The sequence below is a fragment of the Myotis brandtii genome, unplaced genomic scaffold (genome assembly GCF_000412655.1).
Source record: "Myotis brandtii unplaced genomic scaffold, ASM41265v1 scaffold129, whole genome shotgun sequence".
NCBI classification, from domain to species: Eukaryota; Metazoa; Chordata; class Mammalia; order Chiroptera; family Vespertilionidae; genus Myotis; species Myotis brandtii.
Window position 1 is genome coordinate 75,697 of NW_005354551.1, and position 24,660 is coordinate 100,356.

Below are 24,660 nucleotides of genomic sequence, written 5' to 3' on the forward strand. Positions count from 1 at the left end.
TGGAAGAGAGAGGGAAAGACAGAAAGAAACATCGATGTGGGAGAAACACATTGATTGGTTGCCTCCTGCACAAGCCCTGACCAAGCTTCAGCCCAAGGAGGAGCCTGCAACCAAGGTATGTGCCCTTGACCAGAACTGAACCCAGGACCCTTTGGTCCGCAGGCCGACGCTCTATCCACTGAGCCAAACCAGCTAGGGCAGTGGTCAGCAAACTCATTAGTCAACAGAGCCAAATATCAACAGTACAACGATTGAAATTTCTTTTGAGAGCCGGATTTTTTAAACTTAAACTATATAGGTAGGTACATTGTTATTAACTTAATTAGGGTACTCCTAAGGCTTAGGAAGAGCCACACTCAAGAGGCCAAAGAGCTGCATGTGGCTCTCGAGCCGCAGTTTGCCGACCACGGAATTAGGGCAACAGCGGTTCTTAAAGAGTCGCACAAACCCCCTTCCTTCCCAGCGGCAGCTGGGAACTCTTTGGAAATGCAAATTCCAACAGCCCTTCAGGTGAGGTGGTGCTCACTAAGTCTGAGAACCACTGGATTAGGGTACCTTCTCCTTGTGACTGTTCCTGGAGAGAATACGTAGTTGCCCGACATTTAGCTCAATCATCATGAGCTGCTGTTGTCACAGGCCGACTGCTTCTTGGCCTCAGCTGATTGGGCCAGGAGTACCCTTGCTCCAAAGAGGACCAACCAGATCCCCTCTTCTGGGATCTGGAAAATGGATGTCACTTCCACGAGGGTAGGGGCTAACCCAGTAGCCAAGGATGTCGTTGGAGAGGGAAGCAACCCATTTGTCCCCACTTGCCCTAACAGTCGATAGGGCCAATCTGCAGAGAGAGACTCAGGGCCCAGAGGCTCAGAGGGAGACATGGCAGCCCTGGCCTGTGGACACCCTGTCTGGATCCCATGTCCACTGAGACATTTGTTCTAATTGGATGGCTGAGCCTGTGCCAGTCTGGGAAGATATCGGGAGGGGAAGCACATGGGGAGAATCAAAAGGGAAAGAGTCTTGGCTCCAAGGACAGTTAAGACGTTGGAGGAGGGCCCCTTGGTCCCTTGGGTGGGGATATGTGACATTTTAAGCAGAAAACCCCTTTAGAGGCTGGCCTAGACATGCTGCCTTGAAGGAGGTCCCAGGTCCCTTGAATCTCAGCCATGCTGTGGGATTGAGGACACTCTCTTCATCCCTCCAGCCCTCAGTTTTCTCCTCTGTAAACTGGGCATGATGCACCATGTCTCTGAGAATGAGTGTGAGGATTAATGAGAGAACGAGGAAAGTGTCTAGCTCAGTGCTAAGAGCATAGTAGGTGCTCAACAGATGGTGTTCCCTCCCCATCTCCCACTGTGTGGCTGTCACAGAGCTGGACGCAGAGTCTGGCCCTCCAGTCACCTCCAACTACAAAGAGTTTCTGTTGTCAGAGGTCATTCATTCAACTAGCATTCAAGCAGCATTTTTCAGCACCTACTATGTGCCAGGTGCTGGGACACAGAATTGAATTAGACCACTGGCCCTTGGTCATGAAGAGTTTATTTACTCATTCATTCAGCAACATCCATGGAGACTGACTGTGTGAGGGTAGTGCTGGGGGTAAAGTGAGTATTGCTGGTGGGGGAGGGGATGGGGAGGGGGATGAATCGGCCCACAGGTCACACCTCCGGGTTCGGGAAGAGCAGGAACCCAGAGAAGATGCTGTTGGCACCTTCGATGCCCAGCAGGGAGTTCCTGTCTGTGGCCTGCAGGAAGACGCTCTCCCCCTGCCCCAGCTTGAGGACGATGCCCCCGGTGGTGACTTGGAAGGTGCTCAGGACATAGTCGCAGAAGGTGACCACCTTCTCCATGCGCTCCAGGCCGCGCATGAGGTTCACGCACAGGTTCCCTCGTGAGCTGGCGTGGTAGGTGAAGTAGTAGAGGCCCGGCACCTTGCAGGTGAACTTGCCAAGGCGAGATTCATAGTTGTTGTTCACGTTGGTGATCACGTGGTCGAAGCGGATCACCTGGTCCTTCCGCAGGGGCGTGTTGATTTTCCGTAAGGCGGAGAAGGCGACTTTCTGTGTGGCCTTGTAGTCTCCCGACTCACCCTTGGGGCCACGGAGTCCAGGGAGCCCTGGGGAGCCTTTGGGGCCCACGGGGCCCTTGGGGCCGACTTTTCCTGGCTTCCCGGGAGTCCCTGGGTCCCCCTTCTCTCCAAACTCGCCATGGTCTCCAGCGAGCCCTGGCAGCCCTGGAAAAGCAGGGAAACGGGAAATGAGGCTGAGATCACCGAGAACCAAAGACAGGAGCCCTGGGCGGAGAGGCCGGGAGCCTGGCGGAGTCACCGTGGACAGGCCCCTGCTCCTCTCGGGGCCTTAGCCTCCCCTCTGTGAAGAGGAGGGGGTTGGTCAGAGCGCCTCCAAGTCCCTTCCCAGCCCAGCTTCCCGAGTCTGTGATGTGCTTGGACTGATACCTGGGGAGGCAGCACTCTCTCCCTGAGGAGGGCGCAGGGCCGGCCCTCCTCACTAGCTCATCCAGCACCCTGGTTCCAGCGTAAGCCTGGAGGCTGGTAATGAGTGATTGGCACACAGGCTGCCCGCTGTGTCCCCTTCCCCAAGGCTGACCCCCCTGAGCAATCACGCAGTCTTTCTTGCGGAACTTGGGAGTGGGCCTTCGAGTCCTCCCACTCCACCGCGCCAAGCAGCCACAACCCTGGGTTCGGCACTACACAAGGTAAACCTCTTTCCCTACAGAGTGGCAGAGCCTGGTGGCCGAGACCGTGGATTCGGGGCAGACAGATGCGCTTCTCCCGTCACATCTGCCATATTAGTTGTGCCACCTCGAGTGAGTCAGATTCTTCGAGGCTCAGCTTCCTCATCTGTAAAATGGGGACGCTGAGTCTGTGGCCTTGTGCGGATTAAATGGGACTATCTGGGGAGAGGGGTTGGCTATGGGCCAATGAGCGAATGAACTAGATTTCACAGGGGAGGGGGTTTTTTATGGTGGGACGTCTCCTTTGAACCCTGTGACAACCCCACCAAAATGCCCTTGTCCACATGTGACAGGTAAGGAAACAGCAGTTCAGGGAGGTGATGCCGCTCCCCCCGGAGGTAACCCAGGCGGTGTGACTGTGGTGGTGCCCTCTCTCTACCTGGACTGAGTGGTCAGAGATCCCTGGTCTGGTCGCAGCCTCAACATTTGCTGGGCCCCTTCGTAAAATGGGAATCAGAATTCCCTCCCTGCAAATTATTGCGAGGGCTCAGCCAGCTGATGGGCATCAAGTGCTTCTACAACCTCTAAGGTGGGCCACTGCGACTCGGGAGGCAGGAGGTGGGGCCTCGACCAGTGACACCAGTGTGTCCCCAAAGTAGACAGACCTTTTGCTCCCTTTACCCCTGGGGTCCCAGGGGTCCCATCAGAGCCCGGTGTCCCAGGAATGCCCGGGATGCCAGGGATGGCCGCGGGCCCGGTGCAGTCCCTCTGGGCCTGGGAGACATCGAGAGGGCCCAGCAGTAGCAGCAGCAGCAGCGCCAGGAGGCCGCCCCTCGGCGTCTTCATCATCACAGTCTTCGCCGCTTCCTACAGGGGGACAAGAAGATGGGGTAGGTTACTAACGACTGTGGTGACGCCTCACGTTTAATTAATTAATGAATTAATTAATTCGTTGGCTGGTTCGTTGCTTTGTTCAGTCGTGCATGTGTTCTCTGAGTGGGTCCTGCTCTGGGTGCTGGTGCACAGGCCCCTGCCTTCATGGAGGTCAATGAACAGAAATAGTTGGGGATGGGCGATGGGTGCTCTGACAGCAGGGACAGCGCCCGGAGGGAGAGGGACTGTGCTGGGGTGGGAAAGGGCGGGTTTTGGGAGGGGAGGCCTCCCACCAGGAAAATGTTGTAGAGGGGGTGGGGGCAGCGTCTCTGAGAAGTGATGTTTAGGCGGGGACCTGAAGGTGCAGAAAGGACCAAATGTTCCATGGGGAGAGGACCGTGGAGGCAGAGGCCAGAGGCAGAATAGAGCCTGGAAGGTGGACCAGCACAGGGGAGAGTGACCAGCAGAGAGGGAGCGGTCGGAGTGACCGGGGGCCCGGGCCTGCGGCTGTGGTGTGCAGATTTTGGATTTTATTATTTTTTTAAAAAAATATATTTTATTGATTTTTTTACAGAGAGGAAGAGAAGGGGATAGAGAGTTAGAAACATGGATGAGAGAGAAACATCCATCAGCCGCCTCCTGCACAACCACTACTGGGGATGTGCCCGAAACCAAGGTACATGCCCTTGACCAGAATCGAACCTGGGACCTTTCAGTCCGTAGGCCGACGCTCTATCCACTGAGCCAAACTGGTTATGGCAGATTTTATTCTTAAAAAAAGAAATATATATATATATATATTAATTGATTTTAGAAAGGAAGGGGGGGGAGGGAGAGAGAGAGAGAGAGAGAGAGAGAGAGAGAGAGAGAGAGAGAAACATCAATGATGAGAGAGAATCATTGATTGGCTGCTTCCTGCACACTGGACCGCAAACTGGGAATGTGCCCTGACCAGGAATCGAACCATGACCTCCTGGTTCACAGATGGATGCTCAACCACTGAGCCACGCCAGCCGGGCTGCATTTTATTCTAAGTGCTCTCACTCATCGGAGCTTCTGCGTTCAGGGTGCCTGTGCTGCTTGCATAGCGAGCCACTTCCCATCCTCATTGCAGCTCCACCAGGAAGGAGCTATTATTTCTGCACAGGGGAGGATCAGGCCGAAGCTCGGGGTCGCCAAGTCACTTGCTTGGCGTCACATAGGAAGGACTGCAGCCAGGACTCGAACCCAGGCCTGCCCGGCACTAACACCAGTGTCCCTGCCAGCATACCAGCCCATCTCTTCTGGTGGCTGTTCCTGGGTCCCTCCAAAGGCGTGGGCCCTGGTGACAGGGCAGTGCTGGCCCCTCTTCACCCCAGAGAACTAGAAGCAGCCCTGGGCTGTCTCTAGCTGCTCAGCACAGCCAGTGCCTCAGGGCACGAGTCCTCAGCATGCAAGCCGCATTAAGCTCCATCCAGTCCAGCCCTTAGCGTTGTTTAATTAAGCTGACGTTCACTAACATAAATTTGATCGTTTTTAAAGTGAACATTTCGGTGGCATTTAGCATATTCACAATGTTGTGCAACTACCACCTCTCTCCAGTTCCAAAACATTCTCATCAGCCCCCAAACACTCTGTACTCATGAAGCAGTTCCTCCCAGTCCTGCTTCCCCCGCAGCCCCCGACAAGCACTCATCTGCTTTCTGACTGTGGACTTACTACTCTGGGTAGTTCCTATAACCAGTGGTTCTCAACCTTCCTCATGCCGCGACCCTTTCATACAGTTCCTCAGGTTGTGGTGACCCCCAACCATAAAATGATTTTCATGGCTCCTTCATCACTGTAATTTTGCTACTGTTATGCATCGTCATGTAAATATCTGACATGCAGGATGTATTTTCATTGTTCGCGACCCACAGGTTGAGAACCGCTGATTATACAATACGCGACCTTTCGTGTCTGGCTTGTCTCACTCGGCATTATGTTTTTAAGGTTCACCTGTGTTGTAGTACATATCAGTACTTCATCCCTTTATGGCTGAGTAGTATTCCACTGTGTGGACATACTACAATTTGTTTATCCATTCATCACTCATGGGCATTTTCGAAGTTTCCTCCTTTTGGCTACTGTGAATAGTGTTGCAATGAACATGCACGTGCAAGGTTTTGTTTGAATACCTTGTTTTTAATTCTCTTTAGTTCTACCGAGCAGTGCCTGGGGTCTTACAGTAATTCTGTGCTGAGGAATTTTGAGGAGCCGTTAGCCTATGATTGAATCTCCTCAATAGCATCTCTGCCAAGGGCTCTTCCATCCATGACTTGCACCTTCTCAGTGATCGGCAGCTCGTCTCTTACCAAGGCTGCCCACTCCCCTTGGCCCAGATCCAAGTCCTCCCCCTCCTTCAAGGCTGGGGCCGAAGCCTTTCTCCTCCAGAGAGCTTTTCCTCATCACCGCGCCCCCCGCCCCCCCCCCCACCCCAGAAGCTGAGCTATTTCCTGCTCTTAACATGGGAGAGCAAAGTGGCCCCCGCACACCTCCCGGGATGACTGTGGGGACCCGGGCAAGGCCATGGCCTTGTTCAGACTTGTTGCTGCTGTTGACTGAGCCTCATAGCACCCTGGGGAAGTGGGCTGTGATTATTTCCCCATCCTGCAGATGAGGAAACTGAGGCTCCAACATTAGACAGCAACCTGCCCACAGGTATCTGGGAGTTTGTTAAGGACGGAGCTGTGGCCAAACTCCTTCCATCTCTGCCTCACGCTGGCTGGGCCAACCCAGAATTTGGCACATGGAGGCTTTGCTGGGATCAGAAAATCAGCTTCCCCACCTTGGTCTGGTTCTAATCAATTCACTGCCCAAACTCCTGAGTTATGCCCGACTCTGTGCTGGGAGGCTGCACAGGGGCTGTGACCAGGGCCGAGTGACCGGCGTGGGCTCTGCCCTGCTCCGAACAGAGGGCGATTTAGGGCATCTGCTTATTTTTATTTTTGAATGAGCATCCGTTCCCTCTCTTGCTGGAGGTTTTACAAAAGGGTAGTTTGACAACTTTAACAATCCATGCGTTAGGCTCTTAGCAGGCACCAGGCTCTGTGCCAAACCTTTATGTGCTATTATTTCATTGAATTCGGTTCTTACCACGGCCTCTTGAGAAAGCATCCCTGATTTCTCGTTTTACAGATGAGGAACCTGAGTGTGGAGAGAGCGAGACCCTTGATCAAGGTCACAGCGCCCCCCTGTGGCTGGGATTTAAACCCGTGCCCACTGGACCTTAACACTCACAGGTATTACGTCAAGAGGCTGCTGTACCTGGTGGTGAAAACCTGGGCTTCGCAGCCTGAGGGCCCAGCAGGAGGAGCTAATGCATGGGCTGCACTGAGAGCCGTGCTGGGTCCGCCAGTGCCCAGTGAAGGCGCTCTTATTACTGTTACTGTTGCTGTGAGGCGGCAAACATCCCCGGTGGTGAGAGGCCTGGAGGGCCATCAGGATATCAACCGCCAGATCCCCATCAGGCCTCCACACTTCTTAGCTCAGGGCCGCAGGCAGGCCTCTTCTCTCTGGCCACAGTTTCTCCGACAAACGGGGCTAATACTAATCTCTAGCCCCATCTCTAGAACTCAGTGTGAGGATCGGCGTTCTGGCTCATAGGGTTGGTGGGAGGACAGACGAGTTAGGGCTTACGGCAGAGTCTGGCATGTTGGAAATGCTTACTGCATATTGGCTATTTTTAAAACGATCACCATCAGTTTGGGGACATGATGGGAGATGGTTGGAAAAGTAGAAGAGGCTCGGTCCCTTTGAGAGGTTGGGCTCAGGGAGAGGGGGTGTCTCAGGGGGAGGCGGCCCAGGGCGGAGAGCTTCCACCAGAGAGGTGGGGGTGGGGGTGGGGGAGGAGGAGCAGGTCCTGACCTTTGATGAGACTCAGGTTTCTTGGGGGAAGTGGGAGGTGGGTTGGGGGAGTGGGAAGATCTGAGTTCTGGCTCATGTACGTCTCAGACCAGGATGTAGACTTAAAACTCATCTGGTCTGACCACCTCCTGCCTTCACCGGTCATCACCTCATCAGCCTTGCCCCTTGCTCTTTTTTCCCCCTGCATCGCTGATCCTTCCATCCCCTTCCAGCCCCAACTGCGCCTTTATCCCTGACTTGGAGTCAGGCCAACTTGACCTTGAACCCTTCTGCTGCTACCTCCCCGCATGACCTCACGCAAGAGACCGAACCTCTTTGGCAAAGTTAATTTCCACCTGACAGGGCTGCCAGAGGATTCAATGAGATGGAACCTATAAAATAAGAAGGTCCCTGGTGTGGGGCCTGGTCCCACCCGCTCCTTTACAAACGCTGAGCTCACTCAGTGTTACTAACTAACCACCACTCACCTGCGAGTGCCATGATTTCTTTAGAAGAGCCGTGCTGAGCGTTCTCAGCGGACGCACGGAAATAAGAGGAGGCAGGTGCTGGGAATGCTGCGCTGGGTGGAGGGGGACCTGGGTCCTGACATCCGTCTGCCTCTGACATCTTGACCCAGGGAGTATGCTAAACACTGGGTGACCTTGAGGTTCTGATATTCCCAGAGCGGGTCTCAGCCGAGAGGCACATGACTTGCCCCAGATCACCAGCACTTCAGAGGCAGAAGCAGGACTCACCTTAGGCTGGTGGCTCCCATTTGAGGCTGCCTCCCCCTCACCTGGGCCCTAGGTAGCTGCCGATCTCCAAGTTCACCTCCAGAGAGATTCATCCCCGAGGTCTGGGCCCAGGCAGGAATCCACAGCGTTAAACACGCCAGCGGGCTCCCAGGCAGGGGATGCAAGGTCTGCACTTTGAGAATCACCACCCTCCACCCCACTGGTCCAGCTGGCCAGTCCCCCAGGCACCACGCCCCATCCTCACCTGGGAACCTGGCGTCCTGTGAGGCCGCTTGCAATGCCGTTTGGCTGGGCAGCAGTGGGACCAGGAGCCAGGAGCCTGATGCTCTCAGTCCAAAGCGGAAGTTCCATTCCCCAGAGAAGGGAAGGGCCTTCCCCTGACGGCCCCCTCCCCCGGGCCCAGCAGCCCGGCCCTCCTCCTGTCACCCCACTCTCACCCAGTCCTGCTGCCTTCAGGCAGTTTCAGGTCCTGTTTCTGCAATCGGCAGGGCCTTACTGTAAGCGGGGAGGACAGTGGTCAGTTTGGTTTCGCCTGCTCAGCAGCTGCGGGGAGAACGGGCTGTTCTGGGGAATGTCCGCAGCTGGTGGCTCGGTGCCAGGACCCCTGACCTCATGGTCTTCTACGGGAACAGGGATGTTCCTCAATGAAATGGAAACAGGGCCGGCCTGGTGCCTGGGCACTGGGTTTGGGGTCAGAAACCTTGATTCCTAACCTGGCTCTGCCACTTAGCAGGTCAACGTTCTCAGCCAGGGGAGCCGGAGGGAGTCCCATTTCCTCTGTTCCGTGATGGGACCATAATTGCACCTGCTCTAGGGATGGCACAGGGTGGGGGCGGGGCTCAGATGGGACAGCGGAGGAGAAAGGGAGGGTGAGCTGTCAAGTGCAGACCACCTGTGAATTGTTAATATCACAGTCAAAAAGTTTGCCCACCCCTGAGCTAAACGTTCTCAGCCAGGGGAGCCCGAGGGAGTCCCATTTCCTCTGTTCCGTGATGGGACCATAATTGCACCTGCTCTAGGGATGGCACAGGGTGGGGGCGGGGCTCAGATGGGACAGCGGAGGAGAAAGGGAGGGTGAGCTGTCAAGTGCAGACCACCTGTGAATTGTTAATATCACACCATGTCCTAGGCTTCTCCTTTCGGGGCTCCTCTCTTCTGCTTTCTTCCCATTCTGCACCCCAGCTCTTCCCCTGTTTTCAGAAAATAATCTAATAATGAAAAATGAATTTTAAATGTGGTCATTATTTATTGATACCCCTCCCTCTGCTTCCAGCGGGGCGTGAAGCTGGGGGCAATTATAGGTACAGGCAGGGGCCTGTTGCTTGTTGTTGTTTTTTAAATATATTTTTATTGATTTCAGCAGGCACAGGCAGGGGCCTGTTGCTTGTTGTTGTTGTTTTTTAAAAAATATATTTTTATTGATTTCAGAGAGGAAGGGAGAGGGAGAGAGAGATAAAAACATCAATGATGAGAGAGAATCATTGATCAGCTGCCTCCTGCACGCCCCCCTCCTGGGGATTGAGCCTGCAACCCGGGCATGTGCCCTTGACCGGGATGGAACCTGGGATACTTTAGTCCCCAGGCCGACGCTCTATCCACTGAGCCAAACCGGCTAGGGCAGGCCTGCTGCTTGTTGATCCTGGAATCACACCAAGTTTGAGCTGGAGAGGGCCTTGGAGGTCACCCAGCCCATGCCCTCGTTCTAAAGATGGGAAATTGAGGCCTGGGTGGGAGATGTGTGTCGTGAGCCGGCAGGTGCCCTGCACTGGGAGACAGAGCCACCAGCAGCCCAGCCCTGGTTCCTGCCCCCCTGGAGCACCTCTTCTACTGGGGAGACTGGTGTGAACCACCCAAGGACACGGCACACGGTTCTTGCTCCTGTGTGACTGCGGGAGCCCAGACCTCGAGGGCCTGGCAGGTGCAGGACTCCAAGCTGGGCACCTGACACCAGCCGGCAGCCCTTTCGGAGGCTGCGTCTCAGGCCATGGGACGCCCGCGCAGGGATGGTTGCCCAGCAGGCACAGCAGCTGGTGCAGGGCAGGAGGGCCCTTCCTGACATCTGTGCTTGGAGATGGAAAATTGTGGGGCTTGATGGAAATCGTTAATGGCAGTGGGTGACAGGGAAAGGAAAGAGGAGCTTGATAAAACCAAAGGGTCTCTGAGCTGAGCCAACTACAGACCCAAAGGGACCCAGGCTTGGGTGTGGAGGAGACCAGTGGATTCTGGGCAGGGAGAGGGGATTCGTAGTTTGCAGGTCCAGGGGTCCGTCTGAGGGTTCCTGAGGCCACTTGGTGGCTGATGGTAATGGGAGAAGTTGAACTTGAACCTGGGGTAGAAGCAGCAGGAAGGAGCCCTGGCTGGCTGCCCAGTGGTTAGAGCGTCAGCCCACAGACCGAAGGATCATGGGTTTGATTCCCAGTTAAGGGCACGTACCTTGATAGCAGGTTCAATCATTGGCCCTGGCCCAGGCTTGTATGGGAGGCAATGGAAAAAAAATCCTTGGGTGAGGATTTTTTTTTTTTTTTAAAGAAGCAGCAGCAGGGAGGAGGTAAAGGCATGGCTCGGGAGTCAGCCTCTTCCACGTCTGAATCCCAGCTTTGCCTTTTTCTGGTTGTGTGACCTCAGGCACATTTACTGATCTTAGTTTTCCCATCTATGTATTGGGGGCATGGGCACCTACCTCATGGGGTTGCTGTGGGGCGCCAGTGAGGTAACCCTGCATATCTGGGGCCCAGCCGAGTGCCCAGCCCTTTATATGAGAAGATAGAATTCTTGGAGCCCAGGGACAGAGGGGCCATGCCTGGATTAGGGGGAGGCCTAGACTAGGGATCAGGAGCAAGGGGGTCTCTGGGCCTTGGCCCTGAGTGGGAAGCAGCTGGTCTCTGTGCCGCTGGAACCGCTGGCTTGGTGTGAGAGAGTCCATACAGTTTGGGGTGTCTCCTTCTGGCTCCTGTCCCACCCCCATACCTTCCTTTCCTGCGTCCCGTAAAGACCCTCCCCCAGTCCCTCGCAGCCCAGCAGACAAGCTGGCACTTTCAAAGGCCCGTCACTTCTGACAAAAAGAGCAGCAGGGAGACAATTATGGAAATAAAAATGGCACGAAATGGTCGTTTCCAAAGTCCGGGTTTCTGGTCTGACACCGTGGCCTACATAAATGGCACATTGATTTTTTAAACAAAAGATAAATGAGAGGAAAGATGTATCGCGGGGGGCATCGCCCGTGGACTGCTAAGTGCTGATGGAGGGAGCTGTGGACGGAGCGGCCCTGTGACCCTGTGACCTGGCTGTGTCCCGGCCAGAGGCACCCTGACTCAGTGAGCCAGGCGGGGCTCTCGGCCCTGGCCTCTGTTCTCGCTCTCTGTGTGTGTCTTTTCTGTCCCTCCTTCCTGTCTCACACTTTTTTCCTGACCCTACTATGTGCAAGCATGTGACAAAGCAGCCCTGCCCTCAAGGATGCTTCCCGTTCGGTTGGGGAGGCAGGTCTGTAAGTGAATAAGCGCACAAAAGCCAGTTGGTGGACTGCGAGTATTGGCTTCACCTGGCCAACCGCCCACTCACCCACAGTTCTGTCTTCCCTGAACCTTTATTTAAAAAAAAGCCTGGGGTCCTGAAACCTGTTTTTTTGTTTTTTGTTTTTGTTTTTGGCTATTTGTTCTGTAAATAAGCCTGCAGGTAATTTTATTGCATTTCCAGGTTTGGGAACTTGGACTTTAAAGGGTCACGAGTTTGTGGTCCAAGTATGTGGAGGGCCCTGTGGGGACACAAAGGGGAGCATCAAGGAAGGCTTCATGGAGGAGGTGATCATTGCGTTGACTCTTGACAGTTGAGTGTGTAGCATCTAGGTGACAGGGGATTTGTATGAGTGGGGTGGGTGGGGGCTCCACAGCATGAAGGAACACCACGGGCAAAGGATGGAGGTAGGAAACAGCCCCTTTCAGGAACAAGAGTGGGAAAGTGGATGGAGTTGGTGGTGGAGCTGGGCTCAAGCCGCTCCGCGTACAGCCCACCCCAGCTGGGCAGTGCCTCCATGAGCTCTGTGGGGCTTTGTGGAACCAAGCGGAGAGCCCAGCCAGGCCGGGCAGGTTGTCACAGATCTGAGTGGGTCTCTCTGGGCTCCGAGGCCAGACCTGCAGTCTGCACAGGAAAGTTAAACATTTTATCTTTTCCAACCTGAACTGTCAACCCCTTCTCATGGTCAGTGAAAGCAATGCTGCTGACGGCCTCTTGGTCCTCCGGCAAGAATCGGGGTGGCTGAGCCCGGCTGCCAGGAACATCACAGTGAAGTCCTGACAGCTCGCAGGCAGCGGTGGTTTAGATGATCTCTTGGGGGCTCCCAGAGTCTGTCAGACATCGGAAGACAGAGTCTCTCTTTCCCTGACCCATTCATGCTGACCCAGAACTTGGTTATGACTACTAAATAATTTAATAGCTTGGTTAGCATAATGCCTGGTGCATAGTAAGTGCTCAATAGCGTTAGCTATTGCCCGGCTGGTGTGGCTCAGCGGTTGAGTGTGGACCCATGAGCCAAGAGGTCAGTGGTTGGATTCCAGTCAGGGCACATGCCCAGGTTGCGAACTTGATCCCCAGTAGGGGGCGTGCAGGAGGCAGCCAATCATGATGTTTCTCTCTCTCTACCATTCTCCCTTCCTCTTTCTCTAAAAATAAATAAAAACATATTTAAAAAAATAATGTTAGCTATTATGATGTTTTTATTCACTCATTTATTTACTCTCTTACTCTTTCATTTACCCACTTATTCATTCATTCATCCACTCCAATTCACTCATTAATTCAGCACCAATTCATTACACATCTGCTCGTTGTCTATGCTGGGCTTAGCTGCGCCCAAACCCCTCCTGTGATTTAACTTAGGTCAACATAAGTCTGGGAATTCAGACACACTCCTGTTTACCTGTGCACTGATGCCTTCAATGACAGCAGTGCCGCTCACCCAAACAGTGACAGCAGACGGCCCCTTGGTGACCCCTTTAGCCTTCAACCACACTTGAGCATCCCTCTCGCAAATGGCCAAACGGTGCTGAGTGACTCAACATTGGCACCAACCGTTACTGAGCCCCAACTAGATGCCCTGGGTGAGTCTAGAGCCCACAGACAGCTATAGCTGGTGCAATGCTGAAGACGAGGAGACCTGCTTCTTCAAGGTGGCAATGAGAAATCAGAGCCAGGGGTATTTATTGATTTAATCATTTATTTGTATATCTCTCAGACTTCCAAGACTTCAAAAAAAGAATGATAGCACTAAAGGTGTTGGTAAAGTATCAAAGGAGTGACTCCTGCAGGAACTCAGAGAAGGGAAAGAGCTCAGGGGGTGGGAGTCAGGGTGGGCTTCCTGGAGAAGGAGTCCATTAGGTGGGGAGAATGGCCTGAGCAAGGACACAGCAGAGCAGCTGAGAGAGGTGGGGTAGCCTGGGGCTGGAGCAGGCCTGCTCCCCTAGTCGGGGAAGAGCAGGAAGCCAGAGAAGACGCTGTCAGAGCCCTCTGTGCCCACCATGCCGTTGTAGTCATTGACCCGCAGCCACACCTGCGCGCCCTCCTGCAGCCGCAGCAGCACACCACCTGAGCTGACCTGCTTGCTGTTGGACATGTGGTCACAGAAGGAGGTCATCTGGACTTCGTTGCGGTACAGCTGCACGCACAGGTTGGCCGTCTGGGACGTGTGGTGGACGAAGTAGTAAAGGCCGGGGACTTTGCAGGTGAACTTGCCTGTGCTGGTGTTATAGTCACCCTGTGGGTTAGTGATGACCGTGTTGAACTTGACCAGGCTGTTGGATGTCGGGTGCTCTGCTGTCTGCCGTGTGACGGTGAACACTGACTGGTGCTTCTGCTTGTATCTTCCCTCCTCTCCCGGCTCCCCGTTGGGTCCCATGATGCCGGGAGTCCCCGGAAGCCCAGAGGCTCCCATGGGGCCATTTTTCCCAGGAAAGCCAGGTGTGCCGGCTTCTCCCTTCTGACCCTTGGGTCCTCGTGTCCCGGGAATAGCTGGGATTCCTGGGGAGAGAGCAGGTGGGAAGTGAGGGGGCAGGGGACAGGGAGAAGGGACCCTGGGGCTGTCCTCCAGGGACACACTCCTGGGGTTTGGTCTCTGAAACCTCCTTCCCCCAGATGTACTGTCCACCTGGGAGCAGTACGCAGGGAGGAAGGGGGATGGTCAGAGGGGAGGGAGACCCTGTTTCAAGCCCTGCCCCTCCCACAGACCTGCCTTGTGAACTCGGTTAAGGCACCTGTCTCTTGGCCTCAGTGTCCACATTTGTGCTGGAGAGGGTAGGACTCGCCAGCTCAGGAGGCGTCCAGGGCAAGATCTCAGAGTGTCAGAGGCCACGACTGTCAGCCCGCGGACAGCAAGCGGCCTCAGAGACCTTCTGTTTGGCCTGCACAATGTTTTCTATAACTTTTTATTTAGAGCCCGACGTTAACAAGTTCCGGCCGCACCAAAAGGTCTAGGTCCTTAGTTTTTCTTGACAAAAATAAGAAGCTTGGTCACGGGCAGATTTCCTGGAAGGCTCAGGAAACCTGCTTCAGGCCCCATTAACTGGCATTGGCCCCTTTGAGGCCCTTTGCCTAGTTTTATATTTATAATTTTTTCAACATTTTATGTTGAAATAATTATAGATTCACAGGAAGTTGTAAAAAATAAAAAAGACAGGAAGCTCCCATATGCCCTTCACCTAGCTTTCCCCAGTGGCACATCTTGCATAACTAAAGTACAACATCAAACCGGGAAATCGACCTTCGTGTGGTCTACAAGCTCTGCTTTTCCATGCGGTGTGTGTGTGTGTGTGTGTGTGTGTGTGTCCTAGCTTTCCCCAGTGGCACATCTTGCATAACTAAAGTACAACATCATACCGGGAAATCGACCTTCGTGTGGTCTACAAGCTCCGCTTTTCCATGCGCTGTGTGTGTGTGTGTGTGTGTGTGTGTGTGTAGTTCTAATACAATTCTGCAGCATGTGTGGATTTGTGTAGCACCCCTCCCTGCAATCAAATGTATCCCTAACTTTGTATTATTTTTCTTAAGGAGGGCCTTTGCCATTTTATAAGCTACAGAGCCCTACAAAACCGGTATCTATTCCTCAGGCCAGCTTAGTACATGGGAACCACGGGATGGAGCCAAAGGGAATCTGCCCCTTTAAGGGGGCTGCTGTCTCCAGCTCCCCCAGCCCCACTCAGCCCACTTCAGCCCCTGGTTCACCTTCCCTCGTGTTGAAGATGAGGACATTGAGGCCAGAGGCTCGCCCAAGGCCATGCAGCTGGTATGAGGCGGAGTTTAGACTCAAAGTCTAGTCTGGCTGCAGTCAGAATGTCTGATTCTTGCTTATTACCGCCCTGATTATCTGTGCCTCTGTGAGATTCTTCTCCCCTTGTCCAAACCATGCTCATCCTTTAGGGCCTGATGCCAGCCTCTTCTTCCAGGAAGCCCTCCCTGACCACCCTTGTCTGCCCCCATGGCTGCTTCCTCCTCTGACTTCCTCCCAAGAGTGGGTGTCTGTGCAAACCCATTTGTGACAGATCCTCTATGACTTGTGAGCCTTTTAGGTCCCAGGGTTAGGAGTGGGAGCTCAGGACCCAACAGACCTGGGCTTCAGGCCGTGTGACCCTGGGCAGGTGACCTCCCTTCCCTGAGCCTCTTTTGCCCGGTTGAGATAAGGGCGTAATGGGACGGATGCCACCGAGCTACTGGAAGAGTGGGATGGGAGGATGCAGGTGCCAGGCGCCTCACAGCAAGTGCTCAGTAAATGTCAGGTCCCTGCGATGGCTGAGCAGGGTCGTGTCTCATCTTTTGAGATGTCTTCCAGCAGCTGATTGGAGGGGCAGGACTCAGCAGGGGGCAGGGGGTCCTGAGAGGCGGGGGAGGGTAGCAGTTAAGGGAATGGCCTTTGGAGCTGGGCAGGATCTACTGTGTGACTTCAGGCAGGTCACTCAGTCTCTCTGAACCTCAGCTTTGACATTTATAAAACGGGAGTAAACCACTCCTTCAGCTGAAACCGGTTTGGCTCAGTGGATAGAGCGTTGGCCTGCGGACTGAAGGGTCCCGGGTTCGATTCCGGTCAAGGGCATGTACCTGGGTTGCGGGCACATCCCCTGTAGGAGATGTGCAGGAGGCAGCTGATCAATGTTTCTCTCATCATTGATGTTTCTAACTCTCTATCTCTCTCCCTTCCTCTCTGTAAAAAATCAATAAAATATATTAAAAAAAAACAACCAAAAAAACAAAAAAAAAACCACTCCTTCAAAGGATTCTGGCCTCAGTTTTCTCGTTTCCAAAAGAGTTAACAATTTTATCTGCTGTATTTGCCTGGCACAAGTAGGAGGTCAAAAATTGGTAGCCCTCAGGCACCCTGGGCAGTAAGGTGGCCAGAGATACAGGCTCCCCCAAAATGGCACACCTGGGATCCTCATTCAGCTCACCCCAAATTGCAGACTTCCTTCTGGAATGTTGGTAACATTCTACCCCATTGCCAGGCGGGAAGCTGACAGTGAGGAAATTCTAAGGACATTCCTCTCCACTGCCCCCATCCCCCCAACCTCTGCCTCCCAGTCACCTCTACGCAGCCCCACCCCAGCCTCACACGTGCCACCTCCAGACACACTCCACTTCCAGATATGCACCTACTTTCAAACGAGGACCAAAGACTCCAGTCTCACCCAATGCCAGCCCCCCTCGTGTCCTCAGCCCCTTCGCTCATGGAGCTTGCCGTGTGAATCTCCAACAGGAGGTTCTATGACTGTGGCCCTGCCTCCTCTCTCCCCACCCCTCCAACTACCCAGATCCTAGGGAGCACAGAGTTCTGATGAAAACAATGATAACAGCAGCGGTATCTACCATAGCCTACACTTACCCAGTGCTTACCATGTGCTTGGTGCTATTTTATATTTAAATGTAACCATCACAGCATCCCTGTGCAGGAGGCACTACCACCTCCCCATTTTACAGATGAGGGAACAGAGGCACTGGCTGTTAAGTAAGTAACTTGCACAAGTTCACACAGTAGGACGGGGTGGGGCTGGGATTTGAACTCGGTTCGTCTGTGCATTGTCTTCATTCACTGTGTGGGTCGCCCCTTCCCCAGGGGTTCGTGTTGCAGGGCAGGAAGTGAGGGGTTGTAGCAAAACAGTGGCCTAGCATTTTAGGATTTGCCAACGGTTTTCACATAGATCCTGTCCTGTGACCCTCCCTGCTGCCTGTGGGGCAGGCGCTCGTCTCCTCTCCCTGCTGTCAGATGAGGACTCTGGGGTGGTCTTGAGGCCTGGGCCCTGAGGACAGAGGGGCTATATCTGCTGTGAGAGCTGAGCTCTGTCCTGGGAGCAGGTGCGGCAGGAGGCACCACACTCCTTGCCATCAAGCTGCTGTCCTTTCCCCACTCCGCCCCCTGCCCCTAGCCCCCAGGTGACCCCTCCCCGCCAGGCCAGCAGACTCACCTGGTTCACCCTTGGGCCCTTGCAGTCCGTCATGCCCATCCTTCCCGGGGGCCCCGGGCATGCCTGGCATTCCGGGGATCCCGTAGCATTCTGTGGCGGCCAGGCCCCCAAGTGGCAGTGCCAGAAGGAGCAGCAGCAGGTTTAGTCCAAGGGGGAGCCAGATGCTGGCGCCCCTGTCCATCCTGGGGAAGGAGCTGGATGGCGAAACCTCGGTCGGCCCACCAGCCCCTCACCCACCCTCCTCACCCTCTCACTCCGGGCCTCACCCCTCTCCGCTCTCAGGAACCTCCCTCCAGTCCCGGGGCCCCTCACCCTTGGGACCACACGATGGACGAACAGTGGGGTCGCTTCTTTGAGCTTAGTGAGGATGGGGACCGTCCTTCCTCACAAATCAGGCTGTCCCCGGGGCCATGCCTCAGGAAGGTGGTGGGGAAAAAGCTACCCGCTGCCCTCACCTGGACAGCGTCCTGCTCACCTGGGGTAGGAGGCTTCTGGTCTGGTCACTGAGATGCTCTCCGATCTGCTTCCCTCTCCCGGGCAGGAGGACACCGTGTCGGAGTGGACAGAGCGAGGAGGGCCTGGAGCGGACTGGGCGGCCCCCTCCTCCCCTCCCCCCCGTCCCACATCCCCTTTCCCATATGTTTCCCTGACTCAGTACTTTCTTTTTTGGGGGGCTGAGCCAGGCTGACCACAGTGACACCCTGTGCCCTCCACCCCGGTCACGAGTGTCTGAAACGAGGAAATGTCCACCGCCCCGCATCCGGGGAAGGGTGTGTGCGTGTCTATGTCTGTAAACACAGCCTCCTGGGCAGACTTCCCTTCCCGTCAAGTTCAGCCCATGCCATGTCCGTCCCCACGTGTGGCATTTGCTGTGCCTGAGACTCAGCTGTTTCACAACGTCCCAGGAGGAAGTCATAACCCCGCTAAGGCTGAGGAAACGGAGGCTCAGAGAGGTGCGAGCCTTGGCCCAAAGTCACGGAGTGAGTGGTTTCTGGGGGTCCAAAGCCTTGCTCTCACCCCTCTGCTTAGCTTCCCCCAGAAACAATCCTCATATGCACTGGTCAAGTGGCAGGCCTTATTCTAGAAAGTTCCATATGCCCCTCTTCCCTATGATAGTTGGGGGGTGGACACCCGGATGGGCCAGCTTTGAGGGCAGGCAGTCTGCCGTGTTGGACAGCGTCCTCTGGCCACAGAGACAGCGGCTTCTGGGTCTCCTTCCAGCCACGCCACCCCCTTTCCCTGAGGCCTTCAGCAAGCCGCTGACCCCACCCAGGCCTCAGCCTCCTGTCTGTGTATTGGGTGGTGGGGAGGCCACAGCTTTGCATGGTGGGACCTCTTCCGTTGCCCGGGCCCCTGATGACCTCACCTTTCCTGCCAGCAGCGCTTCTTCACCTCCCTCCCCAGCACCCCTGCCTTTGGTCTTGGAGCCTATGATGGCCGGTGAGGGGTTGCCGGTGGGGTCCGGCTGGCAGAGCTGAGCGAGGCCCCCTCCTCTCTTTCTCTACGCCTCTCACAAGAGTCAGGGAGGAAGGAGGAGTCGGGCTGCAGAGGGTCCATGCCTGACCCACTCCTGCCCCCTCTGTCACCCTCGAGGTGTCCGTTCCTCCTCTGTAAATGGGGGGCTCCACTAGCTCTGCGCAGGGCAGTGGTGAGGACTCCGTCTGATAGGTGTACCCACGATACTTAGCCCTACGCTGGTCATGAGCAGGGGTTCAGAGCCCTGCGCCTGCCTCCCCAGGTGACTCTCAGGGCCTCAGTTTCCCCCTCTGTTCCTCCGAACTCTGGCACAGGGCTGCAGAGGGAGGACAGGGGTGGAGATGTGAGTGCACCTGACCCTGGGAGTCTGGGGCGGAATGGATGGATGGCACCTGAGCGCCCATCTTCTTCGCCTCATTGGTGCCTGGGTCTGGTTTGTCCAGCAGATGGCAGCCTCGGCCCGTGCTCAGCCTTCCCGGCCCGCCCGCCTGGCCCAGCTGCGTTCCTTCCTTCCAGAGGTGGGTAGGTATGGGTGGCATTCAGGGTAAGGAGCAGCCCGCAGCCACTGTTTCTATAGCCTGGTCTCCTGGCCACTTACGGGGCTCCCCCGCTGACATTTCCTTTGGGGCCACTGCAATGAAAGAGGCCTCCCCTTTGGGGTCAGGCAGAGCTGGTTCAGATCTGGGCCCTGCCACTCTCTGGCAGTGTGACCTTGAGTCCATGTCTCCCTTCTCTGAGCCTGTGTCCTCAGCGATTTTGCTGGGATTAAGTGCATCAATGACTATGAAATGTCCAGCACATAGTAGGTGCTCAAAGACCTGTTTCTTTTCCCTGTCTGTGGGTGGGTATGTTCCAGGGGCAGGGGGACTGCTGGGGCAGAGCGGGGACCCAATGGGGGGCTGAGGGCCTGTGGAGTTCATCACTGCCCCGGGGGCACAGGGGGTCACTCTCTTCTTCCTGATTCCCAAAGGCTGTTGGGGGGCAGCTCCAGGGGAGGGTCCCGACTGTTGGAGGCAGGGGTCGGGGGTTGGGCGTACGTGAAGACTCTGAGGCTGCTGTGTGTCAGTGGATGGGAGAGACGGTCCCTGTGAGGTGTCAGCACGCGTGGAGGTCAATGTGTGAGCCAACGCTGGCATTTCTAAGGCACATGCGTGTTGGAGTGGAGGATGTGTCCATCTGCACGTCAGGGGTGTGTCTGGACACCGTCTTAAGGTGTGTGTGTGTAAGAGTACTTCTGATGGTGTACAGGGAGTGTCAGGGGTGTGTCTGGACACGTCTTAAGGTGTGTGTGTAAGAGTACTTCTGATGGTGTACAGGGAGCACTCAGGTGTCTGAGGCAGGGGTGTGTGGGTATGACGGCACGTGTATCCCCAGGTATGAAGGCATAACTCATGGGGACGTCCAGGGGTGTACACGGGTGTGTCTGAGAAAGTGGGTGTGTGCTGAGGGAGGGGATCATGTGTCCCCGCTTCAGTGAGGAGTGGACAAGTCTTGGTCCAAGAATGTGGGTCCCTGTGCATCTCAAGGGAGGTGTACATGGGTGGTGTGGTAAGGGGTGTGTGTAGCGTGGTGTGTGTGTGGTGTATATGCATGCCTGGTGTGTTTGTGTGTGTGCATGTGTGTGTGCATACATGCAGCACAAAGATAAAGCCGCTCCCTCTGGGAGAATGCACAGGGCATTGGACGTTTTCAGGGCTGCACTTCTGGGCTCCTTATTCTCCTCACACACAAAGGACACGCTGGGGCTTCTTGCTCCTGAGCAGCTCCCGGACCGGCCAAGTGGGAATGAGCCACTGACATTCCAGATCCACTGTACTCCTCCTCCCCTGCCCCCACAGCTGCCAGGATGAAGCCCAGGGCTGGACTAAGAAACTGCCTTTGGAGAGGACTGCGGATGCCCTGGGGCCAATTGCTCCCCCTCTCTGAGCCCTGCCCCAGCCTTTCTGGGTCAGGTTGGGAAGCACTGTCATTGTCAGTGTGTGGCTGTGCAGGCTGATGAGGGTCCAAGGCTCGCGGTTACACACACAGGCGTGGGCACTCGTAAGACCTGGAGTCGAATCCCAGCTCCTCCCCTTGAACACTGACCTGGGCTTTGTGTCTGGCCCCAACTCCCAGCCTCAGTTTTACTATCTGTAAAATAGGGTCATAATACCCACGTCAGAGCTCAATTGTAAAGATTATACAACGTGTAATAGTAGCTAAAACTTATGTAGCCTTCACGATAAACCAGGCTCTGCACTGCAATTTTCAAATATTAAATCATTGAATCTTCCAACAACCCTTTGAGGTGGGTGCTATTATTCTTCCCACTTTACAGACTAGAAAACTGAGGCTCATTGACGTTACATAACATGCACACGATTGGACAACTAGTATCCAGTGGCCCCAGGATTTGAACCCAGGCCACTGAGGCTCCCAGGACCTGTCAGATACATATTGTAAAATACCAAGCATGGGCCTGCCTTGTAAGCCCTCAACAGCTGTCATTCTTATGCCTCCCTCCCAATGCCCAGGGTAGCAACTGAGCCTCACGCCAGCAGACAGGGACACAGGTATTTATTCCAGGAAGAGTTCTAAGAAATGCTCTCCCTCCAGCTAAAACAACAGCGCCCCCCCTTTACAGAGCAGAGCAGAGAACCAGAGAGATGGGGCGAGTGGGCCGGGGTTGCACAGCAGGAAGCAGGTGAGGCCAAGGTGGGGAGGGTCCCTCCCTGGTTCAGGCGGAAGGGAAGATGAGGAAGCCGCTGAAGACGCTGTCGGCCTCGGGACCCTGGTAAATGCGGCCCTTTACGGGGTCTTTTTCGATCCAGACCTGGTCTCCGTCCTGGAGCTGGAGCACCGTGCCCCCCGACACCACCTGGAAGGTCCCCTTGCTGTTGTTGTCACAGAAGCCCACGGACCTCTGGGTCAGGCCCCTCCTGGAGGACATGATGGACAGGCAGATGTCCCACTTGGACACCACCTGGAAGGTGAAGTAGTAGTAGCCGGGCACGGCGCAGACGAACCGGCCCGAGTGGCTCTGGTACCGGCCTTCCTCGTTGGTGATGACCGTGTCGAAGATGACCACGTTGCCGCCCGTCGGCGGGTTCCGCCTCACGGCTGAGAAGGCTGGCCGCGGCTGGTCGTTGATGTTTCCCGGGTTGCCCTTGATGCCCTTCAATCCTGGGGCGCCAGGGTTACCCACGGGGCCGCTAGGTCCTGGGTAGCCCATTTTGCCAGGGATGCCAGGGGGCCCAGGGTCCCCCTGGTCTCCTTTAAGACCTCGGATGCCTGTCCGGATGCCAGGGGCCCCTGTGGGAGGAAGGCCAGATTGGCAGTGAGAGTCCAGTTCTGCCCATCCTCAGGCAGATGGCTGGGACCCCGAAAGGCTGTGGGATAGCGGATGGGGGAGTGCCTGGGCCTTCAAGACATTGATTCTGACTGGCTCCGTGACCTTGGGCTTCTCAACCTCTCTGAGCCTCAGCTTCTTCCTCTATAACATGGAGAGAAGTGGGAACAGGCACTTTTCACAGATTCTGTGAAAAGCAGGACACTGGCTCCTCCACGTGCTTCTGCCAACGGCCCTGCACTCCACACCTCACAGGCCACTGACCCCGACCCCTTCTGTGTCAGGGACCCCACAAACTGTTACAAACGTCGCTGCAGCTCTCGCTGGCCTGCTGTGCACTGGGAGGCTCGGGGGCCTGTATGAGACTTTCCTTTCCCATCTGGTCACGTCCTCTCCCCCTTTCCTTCACCCCCAGGCTTTCCCCTTGAATCTGAGAGTTTCTGAAGCCCGAACGGGTTGAGGAGGGGGGAGCAGGGCTGGGGGGAGGAGCAGGTGGAAAAAGGATAGTTGCCATCTATTGATCCCTCCCTCTGTGCCCAGTGGGGTTGGTTCTCTATCTTCCAGATGAGGACACTGAGTCTCAGAGAGGGTCACACAGCAAAACAAGGGCTCCCGAGTCTAAAACCTGAGTCAGGGCACTGGTCATCCTGGTAACTGAACAGGGGCCGAGGCCTGGGCCTGCTTCAGGACCATTCGTATTCACTGCTGCAGCGACCCATTCCCCAGAGGAGGAAGGTGAGGCCAAAGAGGCCCCAAGCCGTAAAGAGGACATGGAGAGGCCTGGGGGCTGGGGACATAGTCCGGGGAGAAGGCCAGGCCGTCCTCAGACCTTAGGACCCAGTACAGACTGGAGGAGCTTTATGTGGGGGCCCAGGTGGACTCCTGCTTTTTGGTATCACCCCCAAACCTCCACTCTGGAGCCCGGGCCAGGCAAAGGGATGAGGAGCTGGGGTCCAGAGGAAGGTACTTACCTGGCTCCCCTTGTTCCCCCTTGAGGCCTGGCCGCCCGGGTCGGCCAGGCTTTCCTGGAGCCCCGTCCCTTCCATCCGGTGCTCGGCACACGTTCTGGGTCACCGTAGAGGCCAAGGACATGGCCAGCACACCAACCACGAGCCAGCCCCATGGGGCTTCCATGATGCCACTGTAGAGACACGGCAGGGCCTGGGCAGGCTGGACATCACGCACTCACATACACCCGACTCACACACCGAATCCCACCCCCACACACGGATATGTCCACACCCCACCACCACCCATGCACACCTCCCTGCTTGAGGGGCTTCTATGTCCACCCTCCATCCAGGTGCAGGGAACCCAAACCTTTATATAGAACCACAAACACACAGATACACACATGCAACTGAGCACGCCCATGTGGTCACACGCTCAGGCACACAAACAGCCTCTCACTCACACACGGCTGGACGCACCAACTGACACCCATCGCTCGCTCACCTGGACACACACTCCTACAGATGATCAGTTCTATTGAACAAATATTGATTGAGAGCCTGCTTCTCATTTAACACTCCCTCACCCAGATGGCAGAGCTGTGCACGCACACAGGAATTCACAAACGCCTGCCACACGCGTCCGCTCACTGCCCTCCATACTCGTCCCCCTTCAGGCTGACTGTCACCCACGGTCCCCCTCGGAGGGACCCCTCTGCTGGGCTCTGAACCTCCCAGCCTTTTCCTAGCTTCTTGTAACTTGGGGGGATCAGGACCCAGAAACTCTGGTTAGAGCTGATGGCTCTGTGTCCCCATCTCCCATCATCTCCCCAAGTCCAAGGAATTAAGGTCCCCCTACTCGCTGATTCTGGGTCCTGTGTTGGTGCCCCACCCAACCCCGTCCTGGCACAGACCAGCTCTCCCTCCCTGACAGCCTCTGAGGGCAGCTCCTAGGCCTGCTCCCCTGGCTCTGACCTCACAGCCCCTCCCGCTCAGGCACTGGCCTCACCTGCCGCGGTGGTCGACTCAACTGGATGCTCCTGCTGTCCACCCAGGGACCTCTGTGGGACGCCCAGCAGGACGGCGCCGGCCAGCGGCCAAGTTTCGCATCCCTTCCCACTTCCCCTTCTCCTTCTCTGGACCTGCCCCCGGCATTGCCCTGGGGGCCGGGGGCCGGCCAGGGACATTTTGAGCCGACCTCAGCAAGACCAGGACATTGCACATCCTACCCCAAGCCACAGTGGTGTGGGGGCAGGGACAGCAGGCTGCAAGGGTGGAGGGGTGTG

The 24,660-nt window shown here is 55.7% G+C and overlaps 3 protein-coding genes across 9 annotated transcripts; all 3 read right to left on the reverse strand.

Annotated features, from left to right (window-relative positions):
* Positions 1-1,518: 1,518 nt before the first annotated feature.
* On the reverse strand, positions 1,519-8,536 carry C1QB (complement component 1, q subcomponent, B chain). Its single transcript, XM_005859661.2, has 3 exons — positions 8,428-8,536; positions 3,357-3,558; positions 1,519-2,230 (listed from the first exon to the last, which is right to left on the reverse strand). The coding sequence occupies exons 2-3, from the start codon at positions 3,538-3,540 to the stop codon at positions 1,656-1,658; spliced, it is 759 nt and encodes a 252-aa protein (XP_005859723.1). The 5' UTR covers positions 3,541-3,558; positions 8,428-8,536; the 3' UTR covers positions 1,519-1,655.
* A 4,838-nt stretch (positions 8,537-13,374) lies between these two features.
* Positions 13,375-18,227, reverse strand: C1QC (complement component 1, q subcomponent, C chain). 6 transcript variants are annotated; one of them, XM_014534328.1, is made up of 3 exons: positions 18,102-18,227; positions 17,621-17,807; positions 13,375-14,192 (listed from the first exon to the last, which is right to left on the reverse strand). In XM_014534328.1, exons 2-3 carry the CDS (start codon positions 17,799-17,801, stop codon positions 13,636-13,638), a joined length of 738 nt encoding a protein of 245 aa, XP_014389814.1. In that variant the 5' UTR covers positions 17,802-17,807; positions 18,102-18,227; the 3' UTR covers positions 13,375-13,635. The 6 variants fall into 6 exon arrangements, with proteins under 6 accessions (XP_014389814.1, XP_014389811.1, XP_005859724.1 ...); XM_014534325.1 differs by having other exon boundaries at positions 17,621-17,818; positions 18,101-18,227; XM_005859662.2 differs by having other exon boundaries at positions 17,621-17,802; positions 18,096-18,227.
* A 3,408-nt stretch (positions 18,228-21,635) lies between these two features.
* Positions 21,636-24,490, reverse strand: C1QA (complement component 1, q subcomponent, A chain). 2 transcript variants are annotated; one of them, XM_005859664.2, is made up of 3 exons: positions 24,384-24,490; positions 23,396-23,565; positions 21,636-22,387 (listed from the first exon to the last, which is right to left on the reverse strand). In XM_005859664.2, the coding sequence occupies exons 2-3, from the start codon at positions 23,556-23,558 to the stop codon at positions 21,813-21,815; spliced, it is 738 nt and encodes a 245-aa protein (XP_005859726.1). In that variant the 5' UTR covers positions 23,559-23,565; positions 24,384-24,490; the 3' UTR covers positions 21,636-21,812. The 2 variants fall into 2 exon arrangements, with proteins under 2 accessions (XP_005859726.1, XP_014389815.1); XM_014534329.1 differs by lacking the exon at positions 24,384-24,490 and adding an exon at positions 23,880-23,909.
* Positions 24,491-24,660: the final 170 nt, after the last annotated feature.